The sequence below is a fragment of the Orcinus orca genome, chromosome 11 (assembly GCF_937001465.1).
Source record: "Orcinus orca chromosome 11, mOrcOrc1.1, whole genome shotgun sequence".
NCBI lineage: Eukaryota > Metazoa > Chordata > Mammalia > Artiodactyla > Delphinidae > Orcinus > Orcinus orca.
The window spans coordinates 30321548-30336576 of record NC_064569.1 but is presented as its reverse complement, the minus strand read 5'-3'; the positions used below and the strand labels follow the sequence as shown (position 1 = coordinate 30336576).

General features: G+C 34.5%; 1 protein-coding gene across 10 annotated transcripts in view; it reads left to right on the top strand.

Moving 5' to 3' along the window:
• Nucleotides 1–4842, top strand: part of KIF21A (kinesin family member 21A) — a 158203-nt gene extending 153361 nt beyond the window's left edge. For all 10 annotated transcript variants that reach the window (XM_004283480.3, XM_033412370.2, XM_033412365.2 and 7 more), the window contains one exon: nucleotides 3579–4842. In XM_004283480.3, the coding sequence (XP_004283528.1) occupies nucleotides 3579–3672 (94 nt within the window). In that variant the 3' untranslated portion in view covers nucleotides 3673–4842. The remainder of the gene's footprint in view (nucleotides 1–3578) is intronic.
• Nucleotides 4843–15029: the final 10187 nt, after the last annotated feature.

The following is a 15029-nucleotide window of genomic DNA, read 5'->3' as shown; positions in this document are numbered from 1 at the left end:
TTTCCAAGATGCATACTTTCTTAAGAGTCATCACTTTTATTTGTTCCCTTGGAAATTTGTTTTGTCCTTGACAATTTATGGGAAATAAATTAATATCCCTCAAAGCTGTGGGACACACAAGATAAGACTATAAAAGTATTATGTATCACTGAGGTCTGGTCGGTGAGGTATGATATAATACTTTTCTTCCATGATACAGTTTTATTTTTGAAGAATTGAAATTTTTCTCAGTTTACCCATGGAGCATCAGATGCAGATGTATTTACCATGTAACATAAAATCAGGAAAATCGCCAATAAAATCAGAAGGCCTATTTTCAAATTAGTGCTACTTATTTGTTATCTAATGAGTGTTTGTATAGGGCTTAGTATCTACCAGGCATTGTCCTAAGTGTTTTCAGGCTTTTACTCATTTAGTCTTCATAAGAACTCTAGAAGGTGAGTATTATTATAATCCCTATTTTATAGGTGGGACTTTATAATTCAAAGTCCTTGTATAAGTAATTCTATCATATCTGATTTCTGGATCTGATGTCACTGATTGATTTTTCTTATGATTATGGGTCTTATTTTTTCTGCTTTTATGTCAAGTAACATTTTATAGAATGTTGAACATTAATTATAGTATTGTGTTTTGAGTATCTGGATTTTGTTGTATTCCTTTAAAGAGTATTGGGCTTTGTTTGTCAGGCACATAAGTTACTTGTGGTTCAGCTCATATTTTTGAGACTTGTTTTTAACTCTTCTTGGATTTCTATTGAATGTCTTGAATGTTTGATGCTGTTCTCCACTGGTCAGAACCTGAACATCTCACAGCGCTTTGTGAACTCTGGGATTTGTTTGACTTATACTCACTAGTAGTTTTTTGGTGTGGCCTTATAGTCTGATTCTACTCATGTGCAACTTAGCCTTCAGTCAAAAGCATTAGGGGACCCCTATGTAGATTGATGGAATTCTTTTCCTATAGCTCCATAGTTCTTTTTGCATAGCTCTCTCCTCTTCTCTATCTGGTTCTACAAATTCCAACTATTTCACACTTACCAGATTTTTATTACTATCTCTTCAACTCTGATTCTGTGATTTTTCTGCTTGGTTTCCCACATTGCTGTAGTCTGGAAAGTGCTGCCAGACTGAGAGCCAGGGCCATCACAGAGCTCACCTTCTCTGTTTCCCTTTTCTCAGGGATTACAGGCCTGAACTACCTATTGCCCAGTTTCTGAAAATAGTTGTTCCATATATTCTGTCAAGTTTTCACTTTGTTTACAAGAGGAGCACTAACCTAGCACAGGTTACTCTGTCATGACTAGTAGTGTAAGTTTGTTCATCTTAGGCTTCATATGTCCAAAAGTGAACTCCTGACCTTCCTAAGAAACCTGCTCATCCTAAAGCCTTCTCCATCTCAGTTGATGGCTTGTCTGTCTTCTCTGTTGCTTAGTTTAGAAACCTTCATTCCTCTCTTTCTCTCACACTCCACATCCAATGCATCAGCAAACTCTGTTGGTGTTCTACCTTTAAATTATATCTAGAATCTGATCACTTCTCACCATGCCTTTTGCTGCCTCTCTGACCCTAGTCACCTTCAGCTCTTGGATTACTACAGTAGCCTCCTAAACAAGGTCCGTTGCCCATGTGTAGTCTATTCTCAATACAGACACCAGAGTAATTTTTAAAAAATACAAGTCAGATCTTGTTCCTTCTCTGCTCAAAACCTTGCATTGATCATCCATTTTATCTAAAGTAGAGGCCGTTACTTGATCTGACCCTTTGAGCATTTATCGCTCACCTTACCTTCTAGTACCCTCTGGTGTGCTCCTTCTCTTAAAACACCAATAACATCTTTGCTGATTCTTGAACATATCAGGCTCACTCCAACCTTAGGACATTTGCCCAAAGTGCCTTCAGAGATCCTGATCTTCTTCTAATGTCTTTCTTTCTCGATAAGAATAACCTTGCCATTTTATTTAAAATTGTGATCTCTCTTATCAACTACCACTCCTGATCCTGATCCCCTTTGCCATACTCTTTAATTTCTCTATAACATTTATTACTTTCTAATAAACTTTATAATTTAATTATTTATTAAGTTTTATTGTCTGTCTCCTTTTGCTAGAATATATGATCTACAAAGGCCTAGGATTGTGTTTTTTATTTATTTGTTTATTTTTAATTGATCCCGAGCACCTAGAATAATGCCTAGAACACTGCAAGTTCCCAAGAAACATTTGTTGAATGGATGGTTGTATAAATGAATGGATAAATGGGTGGATGTGTGAACATATCCCCTTCTGTTTTCAGTTACATGTGCTGTGTGGGATAGGGAGAGATTATTATTTCCCTCCAGTTTTATTGAGATATAATTGACATACAGCACTGTGTAAGTTTAAGGTATACAGCATAATGATTTGACTTAAATATATAATGAAATGATTATCACAATAAGCTTAGTTAGCATCCATCGTCTCATGTAGATACAAAAAAAAAAGTGATTTTTTTTACCTTGTGGTAAGAACTCTTAGGGATGAGAAGATTGTTGATTAAAAATTAGAAAGCCTGGATTCTAGGCTCAGCTCTGTACTCTACTATGTTACATTGAACAAGTCACTAAACTTTCTTTATCCTCGAAATGGACTACATAATCTTTGAAATACTTTTTAACTATACAATTCTATGGTAACTTGTTCTTTTTGGCTTTGGGTTTGTTAGGAAATGGGAGAAAAGCAACACTCTCTTTTTAGAGCCATGAGAGACATGGTAAGAAATGTGATTGTCTAATGACTAGTCCCCAGAACCCACATGTTAAGTGAATAAAAATAAGTTTTCTCAGAAAAGCTTTGAATTGTCTATGTTCTACGATAGGCAGAATGTTAGACTACTTCTTAGTAGCCTCCTGCTTTTTCTGTGGGCTTACCTGAACATAATTCTTCCTGAATATCAACAGATTCACCAACTCCCTGGAATTCCTGCCCTGGCCCCCTCACTGTGATCTTACTGTGGGCTCTTATGCCTGAAGACCTCTGACCATGTCATATTAGTAAAGTCTTTAAGAGATGGAGCCAGACTGCCTGGTTTCAAATCTTGGCACTATCACTTACTTTGTGATCTTCGGCAATATATATATATATTTTTTGGCCGCACCTTGAGACATGCGGAACTTCTCCGACCAGGGATCAAACCTACGCTCCCTGCAGTGGAAGGGTGGAGTCAACCGCTGGACCACCAGGGAAGCCCGATCTTGGGCAAATTAATTAACTTCTTTGGACCTCAATTTGCTCATCAATAAATAGGGGAGAATAGCATTATCTATATCTTATGATATGTAAAGAGAATTAAATGCATTAGTGTATGTGAGGGGAACATAGTAATAATACCTGGCATATAGTAGGCCCTTGATAATATGAACTATTTTTAATTTCATTATTATGGGTACCTGTTTGGTATACCTATGGGACAATGTATATTTTTACTTACATCTATTAGAGATCTTTTCAGAAAATGTTTCCATGATAAGTAATTCTACAAACTACTTCTTTATCTTTCCACCTCTTTTCACATGTTCATTTTTAATTTATTATTGTGTAGTGATCGAACTGTGAGAATTTGGAAGACTCGAAATTTGCAAGATGGTCAGCTCTTTGACACAGGAGATCCAGTGGAAGATATTGCCAGTAATTAAACATGAATGAAGTTAGTCATAAACTGAATACTGTGATTATACTCTATGTTCTTTATGGAAAATGTTGTCCTGCATTTATTAGGCAAAAACTTGTGAATGGAATTAACTGGAAAATATATCTGAATCCAACTGCTGAATATAAATGGTATTCTAATAAAATTGTGTACTATCCTATGTGCTTAATTTTAATATCTACCAATGCATATATAACCTATAATTGATATGCTGCTTGATTTGCACTTATATAGTGGCTGGATTTTTATGCCTGGCTATAAAGAACATCTTCAAATTATTTGAAGTACAACATGTCTGCTTTTGTGACAGAAAATACACTTGGAATACAAAGCAACCCATTGTTAACTCATTCATATAGTCTGTTCAGATGATTTACATATTTGAAACATATTGGGAATGTTAATCAAACATTGGTTTGTCTGGTATTTATATCAGTCTACAGAGGGCTCCCAAATTTAAAAGCTCTTTTAATGTAATGGAAAAAAGATATGAGAATATTACTGATGGTGATTTTTCATAAAATGGAACTAACTTTAATCTACTAACAAAGAAGGTTAAACAGATTGTGTTAGATGTCGATATTTACTTGTATTGACCAAAGTTTTGCAGCTGTGCTATATTCTGTGCTCAGGACTAAAATGCTGTTAAATTGTTTTATTAGTGCTGTGCATACATTCTGTGATGGGAAACATTTTTGATGTCCTAACAGAAATATATTTTGATCTATTTTCCTATGGAGTTGTTTCTATTATCACCCTTTAATTTCATTTTTATTTAATAGTAGTATTTCTTTCCCTTTTTATCTAATTTTTTATGTGCTGCTAAATACATTTTAAATGTACTATGTTTGCAAACCTTGGTAGCTATGATGAGAACTATATCACCTGCAGTGAGGAAAGCTATGTAAATAGGTAGATTGTAAAGAGAGAATGTCTTATGTTGTAACTATGAATTTTTAAATATTGTAGATTGGATTTTGCAAAAGGATGTATAATTTATCTGTCTGCTCAGAATATTAATTTGTAAATTCTGCAAGTTTAATTTTTATGTGGATGGTATGACACTTGAAAATATTGTCTTGTGATCTTTTTCCCAAAAACTATTTGTTTGTAAATGAAAGCTTAGCTAAGGCTTAAATAAACATGTCGCTGTGAATTATTTTTATTCTCTTGTTCTTTTCCTAATATGAAAATGGCCAGTGTTTGTAAAACTTTATTTTATCTGTGTGATATAAGGAAAGACATTTTCTTGTTATCCAGTGCTACATATGCATTCCTTTTTTTGCTCACTAGACATGAAATATTCTTGAAAAATATAAACCATAACTTAATCTTGAGGAACCAAGGAAACTCGCTATTTAAAGGAATTAAATCAAACCATATAGTTTAGGGATTTGAACGTAGATGGTTGAACAAGTGAAAAATATTCCCATAACAGTTAGGACAATAATGACCTTGGTTACTTGGAGAGGAAATGGAAGGCATGGTGACTGGCAGGTGTTGCAGGAGGTGAGTTGGGAGTGTAGAGGGGTATGGAGGTCCTAGAAATGTTCTATTTTGTGACCTGAGTCCTAAGTGACATATTCATATTAAACTGTAATATATTTCTTTCCTATTTTATATACGTATGCTGTATTTCACAGTGAGATATATATATATATATATATCCCTTCTTTATAAGTTTTATATATATATATATATATATATATATATATATATATATAAACTTAAAGAAGGGATTTTCCTATAAAGAGAAACTCAGCTACTTTGTAATTTTGCCTCCTTCCCTGGAGGAAGATACTATGCCAAGACTTGAGAGAGATTGTCCGGACGACTTTGAATTTAAATACTCTTGGGATGTTTCTTTTCATGGGACTATTGCTCAACAATTCATTTTCTGGACAATTTATTCAATAAATGTTTATTGAGCATATACTGGGCCAGGTACTGGAGATGGAAAAAATAACAAAACTGAGATGATGCTTGCCCTCTGGGTGGAGAGAGATGATTACACAACAGCTTAGTAAGTGCTCTGATAAGGAAAATCCAGGTGCTCAATACCTATTAAAGGCATTCGATCCTGATTGTGAGTTCAATTAGAGGTCTTTTATGTGGTCCTGAGCACTGTGTTTGCTTATGCAGAACACAAAGCCCAGTGTCTATTTTACCTTTTAAAATGCTGGAGGCTCAGATAGAGTTAATCTGATTCAAGTAATTTAAATGAATATGTAAACGAAGCAGTTCTCTTAAAGATTTACATTTTGAAAAATGTTGGAGGAGTTCATCAAGAGGACATGGCCACCGATTGATTCTCAATCTGGACCTAGGCAATTAGAGGTTTCTCACCCGTTTCCCTGTCCTTCTAATGTATATTCCACTCATGTAACTTCCACTCACCATTCCCATAGCCAGAGCTCTTTCAAGGATGCAGCCTTGAGAGAGCAATGTGTTATTTGAGACCATCTGTACGGTATATGTTACTGAACACAGTTAAGACCTCTATATATACTTTTAAAATTCTGGCGGGCCGGGGGGTGGAGATCTCACCTTGTGGCCACCAGGTTTAGCCTTGTTTGCAAATTCCCTTGCTTATTAAACCTGCCACATACCAATCTGGAGTAGTCTGCCTCTTTCTTCAGTCTCTCCTTGCCCTCCATGTACAGGGGCTGGTTTATGAACCAACAAAAGATAGTGTTAACCCCTAAAGATCCCATCCAGAATTGTTAACAATAACTCTTAAAATAGTTAAGAGTTAACTAAAACTTAACTATGATTAAGTATGATTTATTCCTCACTGTATTAAATATATGCCTTGTTCTCCCAGAATAGCATCTTTCTTTGGAAGATACTATTTCTTCTTTCAAATCAAAATTTCTGCATTTTAATTAAAGAGTAACAGCAAAGTTTTGCATATTAATTATGTCCACATTTATTTATTTAATTCCCAGCTGATGTGGGGTCTTTTATAAAAATTTAAATTAACATAATCAGCAGGTAACAAGTGTTCCATGCTGCTGTTTGTAATTTTTTCCTAAGCATTGCCTATACTTTAACTCAGAATTCTGTTTTCAGCCTCAGAATAGACTGTGTTCTTGCTATGTTGTTGAGGATTTGATTTACCAACTATCACGCAGATGTTGATAGTTGGGATTTTGTATTTGCAAATTACAGATATAAAATGTACAGATAGCTCTATATGAGCATCACAAAAATAAGTTATCTATCCATCTAGTTTCTAACCATAATGAAATGCTCAACTAACTTTAAAATGTTACAGCTGCCATTAATTTCCCCCTTTTTTTTTTTGAGATGAAGTTAATAATTGTAATAGCCAACATTTACTGAGCATTTATTTTCCCCTTTGTTTGTGCATCCCTGAAATGGGGGGAATCTAAGGTGCCTTAAGGGTCAGGAACACCTGATTTCAGAATTGTTTAACTGTGAAAAAAAAACACACATCCTAGAATTGGTGAAATCCAGTATTGGTGAAATATATCCTAGAATTGATGAAGTATAGTACTATAGGGGATTCTGCCAAACAGACAAAAATAGTGACAAATGTCCACTACATCATGTATGGCAGATAGTATGATTTCAAACCCCTTCTAATATGTTTTTGTCTATGTTAGATTTAGGAAAAGGGAAGACTACATTTCTCAGACTTTCTTTCCACATGGGTTCTACATTTAACCTGGCTTCCACCACGCACATGAACCCAGGCACAGTGAACTGAGTGGAATCAGTGCCTCTGCAGCAAGTTGGAAAGGCCTTTGTTTCTCCAGTGGAAGCAATGCCAGGGCCCCAGCTTTTGGCACAAGGTATGGGTGTTGAGAGGCAAGGCATAGGGCACACTTTCTGTTGGCACCCGGCTGAGGCGGTAGTCCTGAAGTCTGCAGTCAGGGCCGTGGTTCCCTCACTCCATCACCCATCTTCCTAATTGTGGTGGAAATGATAACTTGGTGGGCTAGTTCTGGGGGTTAACCTAACACCTACTTACAATTTTGGAAGCACCTGTTGCCCTCTATGAAATTCCTTGCTGCTTAAATCAGATGAAATGTTTTCTGTATTTGCAATTGAACTAAAAGATGCACTTCTTTGTGACCTGTGTTTTAAGATACTGTATTTCTTCCATTATTTTTTTCTGGACACTAATTCAGCTCTCAAGAATGACTATACTCTTTTCTCATTAACCTATTTAATTGTTTTTAAGCTACTTAATTTTTGAAAACAGTACTTTTAGTTGCCCAGAGTCTTTTTATGTCCCCTTTTAGTCTTTTAGTCCTCTTTCCTCCCATTTGGCAGTTCTGTTTTGCTAGGAAACCCCACCAGTTATTCTGTCTTCGATTCTCCAGTTGCTTAGTCCCCCTTAGGTATAGTTGCTCTTAGTTTTCTTTGCCCACTCATGATTCTGTTGACCCTGGGTGGTCAGGACAGTCTGGTGGTGGGGACACAGCACTCTGCTCTAGTAGGGCTTCAATTTGCAGCAGATGTCAGTCTTCTCTTGGAGCCCTGGGTTATCCCCTCTGCTCTCTCTGTCTCCCAATCTGCAGGTGTTAGCCTTCTGCCATATGTGCAGTTGTCTCACAGCTCTACTGGGCCTAGAAGATTTTGCATGTCTCCCAGGACGACAGGCATTCAGAGGTGCTGCTCTTCCTCTGTCTTCTTTCCTAATGTCTCTGACAACCCTATTAGACAGAGAGACTCTTCAGGCTTTCAGAACTGTCTGGTGTTTTATTCAACAGCTGAAGCAGACAGTATCAGAGATACAGTTTCATGCTTCCTTACCCACTGAAACTATTTAACACTGTCACTGAAAAATATCCAAAAATTAAAAACAGGATGATGAGAAGCCCAATATCAGTTAGGACTGGATTCACCTGCATGAACCAGAAAACTGTCTAGTGTTTATTACCCTCTGGTTAGACTATTATACAGTTTTTATAAGGTAGGCAACGAGGAGTGCTTTCCACAAGCCTCCTCAGGAAAGGCATTAAGTGGCCAAGGACATTAGTAATGTCATTTTCAGCTACTTTGGCCATTAAGTAAAGGATCCTAAAATACCTCCCTTCTTGTCTTACCCCATCCTGTTCCCTGTTCCCACTTCCTTTTCCTTACTCCCTCTTCTCTCAGCTTTTTGCTTGCTTTTATTAAAAGCTCTTTTCGCTGTTGACAGGAATGCCCACAGAGGAAAAACACTTCATGAAAATTATCCTTATATGTGGGGTGGGCAAAGGATGAGAGATTTTAATTGTTTGAAACAACTAAACACCCACTGAGGAAATCAGGAGGATTTTGTGTAGTACTTGGAGCAGTTACCAGTTACCACTACAAGTTACTACCTCACTTACTTTTAGTAATGGAAGTCTAAGGATTTTTGCTGAGCACATGGCTGCCCAGACAGAGATTACATTTCCCACCTTAACTTGCAGTTCGCCATGGCAATATGCTATGGTTCTGGCCATGCAGTTTAAGGGAAAGTGATGTGTGCAACCTCTGGTCTTACTTTTAAAAAAGAAGTCATTGACATTTACTTTAACTGTACCCTTTGAACTAACTAAGATGTCGAAACTGTGGTGATGAGCCAAACGTGAACATACAGATGAAGACTAGATAGTTTCACAGGTGAATTCTATCAAACATTTAGAGAAGAGCTAACACCCATCCTTCTCAAACTCTCAAAAAATTGCAGAGGAAGGAACACTCCCAAGCTCATTCTACAAAGCCACCATCACCCTGATACAAAACCAGACAAAGATATCACAAAAAAAGAAAATTACAGACCAATATCCCAGATGAACATAGACACAAAAATCCTCAACAAAATACTAGGAAACAGATTTCGACAACACATTAAAAAATACAACACAATCAAGTGGGATTTATCCCAGGGATGCAAGGATTCTTCAATATATACAAATCAACCAGTGTGACACACCATATTAATAAATTAAAAAATAAAAACCATATGATCATCTCAATAGATAAAGAAAAAGCTTTTGACAAAATTCAACACCCATTTATGATAAAAATCTCTCCAGAAAGTGGGCATAAAGGGAAACTACCTCAACATAATAATGGTCATATATGACAAACCCACAGCAAACATCATTCTCAATGGTGAAAAACTGAAAGTATTTCCTCTAAGATCAGGAAAAAGACAAGGATGTCCAGTCTCACCACTATTATTCAACATAGTCTTGGAAGTCCTAACCATGGCAATCAGAGAAGAAAAAGAAATAAAAGTAATCCAAATTGGAAAAAAAGAAGTAAAATTGTCACTGTTTGCAGATGACATGATACTATACATAGAAAACCCTAAAGATGCCACCAGAAAACTACTAGAGCTAATCAATGAATTTGGTAAAGTTGCAGGGTACAAAATTAACACACAGAAATCTCTTGCATTCCTATACACTCACAACAAAATATCAGTAAGAGAAATTAAGGAAACACTCCCATTTACCACTGCAGCAAAAAGAATAAAATACCTAGGAATAAACCTACGTAAGGAGGTAAAAACCTGTACTCAGAAAACTATAAGACACTGATGAAAGAAAACAAAAATGAAACAAACAGATGGAAAGATATACCATGTTCCTGTATTGGAAGAATCAACTTTGTGAAAATGAGTGTACTACCCAGAACAATCTACAGATTCAATGCAATCCCCATCAAATTACCAATGGCATTTTTCACAGAATGAGAACAAATATTTTGCAATTTATATGGAAACACAAAAGACCCTGAATAGCCAAAGCAATCTTGAGAAAGAAAAATGGAGCTGGAGGAATCAGGCTCCCTGACTTCATCCCAGACACTAAACTCCTAGAGGAAAACATAGGCAGAACACTCTGACACAAATCACAGCAAGATATTTTTTGACCCACCTCCTAGAGTAATGAAAATAAACAAATGGGACCTAATTGAACCTAAAAGCTTTTTCACAGCAAAGAAAACCATAAATGAGACAAAGACAACCCTCAGAATGGGAGAAAATATTTGCAAATGAAGCAATTGACAAGGGATTTATCTCCAAAATATACAAACAGCTCATGCAGCTCAATATCAAAAAAACAACCCAATCAAAAAATGGGGGGAAGACCTAAATAGACATTTCTCCAAAGAAGACATACAGATGGCCAAGAGGCACATTAAAAGATGCTCAACACCACTAATTATTAGAGAAATCAAAACTACAGATCAAAACTATAATGAGGTATCAGCTCACACCAGTCAGAATGGCCATCGTCAAAAAATCTACAAACAGTAAATGCTGGAGAGGGTGTGGAGAAAAGGTTGCACTGTTGATGGGAATGTAAATTGATACAGCCACTATGGAGAACAGTACGGAGATTCTTAAAAAACCAGAAATAGAATTACCATATGACCCAGCAATCTCACTACTGGGCATATACCTTGAGAAAACCATAATTCGGAAAGGCACATGCACCCCAATGTTCATTGCAGCACTATTTACAATAACCAGGACATAGAAGCAACCTAAATGCCCATCGACAGAGGAACGGATAAAGGAGATGTAGTAAATATATACAATGGAATATTAGCCATAAAAAGAAACGAAATTAGGTCATTTGTAGAGACATGATGGACCTGGAGGCTGTCATACAGAGTGAAGCAAGTCAGAAAGAGGAAAACAATTATCGTATATTAATGCATGTATGTGGAATCTAGAAAAATGGTTCTGATGAATTTATTTGCAGGGCAGGAATAGAGATGAAGATGTAAATAATGGATGTATGGACATGGGGTGGAGGAAGAGGGGTAGGATGAATTTGGAGGTTGGGATTGACATATATACACTACCATGTGTAAAACAGATGGTTAGTGGAAACATGCTATATATCGCAGGGAGCTCAGCGTGGGTGGGATGTGGGGGAGGGGAGGGAGGTCCAAGAAGGAGAGAGTATATATATAGCTGATTAATTTCATCATACAGCAGAAACTAACACAACATAGTAAAGCAGCTATACCCCAATTAAAAAAAATAATTAGGGTGGATGATAGTAAGTCATTTTGTTCTTAAAAATAAAAGAATATAATGATAATTTCAACATATGGAAAAAATGTCTATTCAGAAAGGCATTTTTTTCTAATTTGAACAAGTGTGCCTATGGATGGATTAGTGACCATTGATCTCCATTCCTTGTTATGTAAGATCAGTTACAAAATAATGAATTTCTTTCCTTAAAAAATATTGCTTGCTCAGGAAACTCTGGCTTCATGTAATTTTTACTAAAAATTTAAGGATCACAATATTTTCTTTCACATGCTTTTTAAAAAATAATGTGATAAAAATAGCTATTTAAATGGAAAGATTTGAATAGATGGTATATTAATAGTTCATCTACAACTAATAACCAATTATTCTGTGAATAACTGAAATTTTTGCAAAGAATTTTATTTAATACAGATTCTCTTATGTTGTCTCTGGATCCCATGGGGTAACATGGCAGCCACTGGGCAGGGCATTCTTAAGGCATTTGCTTTCTTTTTTTTTTTTTTTTTTTCTTTTTTAGCTTTGTTTTAGTTTATTTTCTCTCTCTCTCTTTTTTTTTAACATCTTTATTGGAGTATAGTTGCTTTACAATGGTGTGTTAGTTTCTGCTTTATAACAAAGTGAATCAGCTATACATATACATATATCCCCATATCTCTTCCCTCTTGCATCTCCCTCCCACGCTCCCTATCCCACCCCTCTAGGTGGTCACAAAGCACAGAGCTGATCTCCCTGTGCTATGTGGCTGCTTCCCACTAGCTATTGGTTTTATATTTGGTATTGTATATATGTCCATACCACTCTCTCACTTTGTCCCAGCTTACCCTTCCCCCTCCCGGTGTCCTCATGTCCATTCTCTATGCCAGCATCTTTATTCCTGTCCTGCCCCTATGTTCTTTATGACCTTTTTATTATTTTTTTTAGATTTCATATATATGTGTTAGCATACAGTATTTGTTTTTCTCTTTCTGACTTACTTCACTCTGTATGACAGACTGTAGGTCCATCCACCTCACTACAAATAAATCAATTTCATTTCTTTATCCGTTCATCTGTTGATAGACACTTAGGTTGATAGACACTTAGGTGGCTATTGTAAATGAAGCTGCAATGAACATTGATGGCACTTGCTTTCTAACATCTCCACTAAGATGCTAAAAAGTCCACAAATGTGCCCTTGGACAATGTGTAACTTCTGTACTTGTTTGTCTCCTCCATACATAACTTGAGGGCAAAAAGGAAAATGAAAGCTGAGTGTAAACGCATAAAAGATCCTAAGTCTGGATCTAGTAGATAGTTATCACTCTTTTTTTATTCTCCCAATTTAATTGAGATATAATTGACATAGAGCTCTATATAAGTTTTTGGTGTACAGCATAATTGTTTTATATATAATGAAGTGGTCATGACAATAAGTTTAGTGAGCATCCATCATCTCATATAGATACAAAATTAAATGAATGTGAAAAATCTTTTTCCTTGTGATGAGAACTCTTAGGCTTTGCTATCTTAATAATTTTCATACGTAACATACAGCAGTGTTAAATATTTATCATATTGTACATTACACTCCTAGTTCTTATTTATCTTATAACTGGAAGTTTGTACATTTTGATGGCTTTCATCCAATTCCTCCTCCCCCAACACCCCACCTCTGGTAACCACAAAACTGATCTCTCTTCTATAAGTTTTCTGTGTTTTTGGTTTTGAAGTATTATTGACCTACAACACTATAATAAATCCTGTTACATAACATAGAGATTTGATATTTCTATACTTTCAAAATGGTCACCATGATATGTCTAGGTTCATTTGGTCATCATACAAAGATATTACATAATTATTGACTATATTCCCCACACGGTATATTTCATAAGCATTACTTTGCAACTGGAAGATTGTACTTCTTAATCTCCATCACCTATTTCTTTTCCCCCGATCCACCTCCCCTCTGAACACCACCTGTTTCACCTCGGTATCTGTAACTCTGTTTCTGATTTGTTTTGCTTGTTCACTTTTGTTCTTTTATATGTATCACATATAAGCAAAATCATACAGTGTTTGCTTCCTCTGTCTGATTTGTTTCTCGTAGCATAATACATTCTAGCTCAACCCATGTTCTTGCAAATGGCAAGATTTCATTCTTGTTTTATGGCTGAGTCATAGTCAATCATATATATATGATTGTATATAATACATATAATTATATATACAATATATATACAATATATAATTATATATAATATATAATTATATATATAATATATATTATATAATTATATATATTTTTATAATATAAAAATATATATTATATATATAATATACACAATATATATTATATATATATAATTATATATATATAATATATATAATTTTGGACATGGGGTGGAGGAAGAGGGGTAGGATGAATTTGGAGGTTGGGATTGACATATATACACTACCATGTGTAAAACAGATGGTTAGTGGAAACATGCTATATATCGCAGGGAGCTCAGCACGGTACTCTGTGGTGACCTAGATGGGTGGGATGTGGGTGAGGGGAGGGATGTCCAAGAAGGAGAGAGTATATATATAGCTGATTAATTTCATTATACAGCAGAAACTAACACAACATACTAAAGCAGCTATACCCCAATTAAAAAAAATAATTAGGGTGGATGGTAGTAAGTCATTTTGTTCTTAAAAATAAAAGAATATAATGATAATTTCAACATATGGGAAAAATGTCTATATACATTATTACATTATTATTATTATTATCATTATTAATAATATACATTATACATACATACATGTATGTATATACATTATTATCATTATTATTATTACATATTAATGTCTATATACATTATTATATACAATATTATAATATATAATATTGTATATATAATTATAATATATAATTATATATAATATATATAATATATATAATATATATATTATATATATAATATATAATTATATATAATTATATATACAATATATAATTATATATAAATAAATAAATGAATATATTATATATTTACATAGATATATATGAATTTATATATATTTAATTTATATATAACATACATTATATATATTTCTGTATATTTACATTTATAAATATATTTATATTTTATATTATTTGTATGTTTTTATATATTTATAAAAATAAAATATTATATAAATATAATATATACAAAAGAAAATTATATAATATATAATTATTATATATAATATATTATAAATAAAATAATATACATAATATAATTATATACTCTATGATTATATAGTATATATAATGTAAAGGTACATACATATAATAAATATTTATAAACAATATT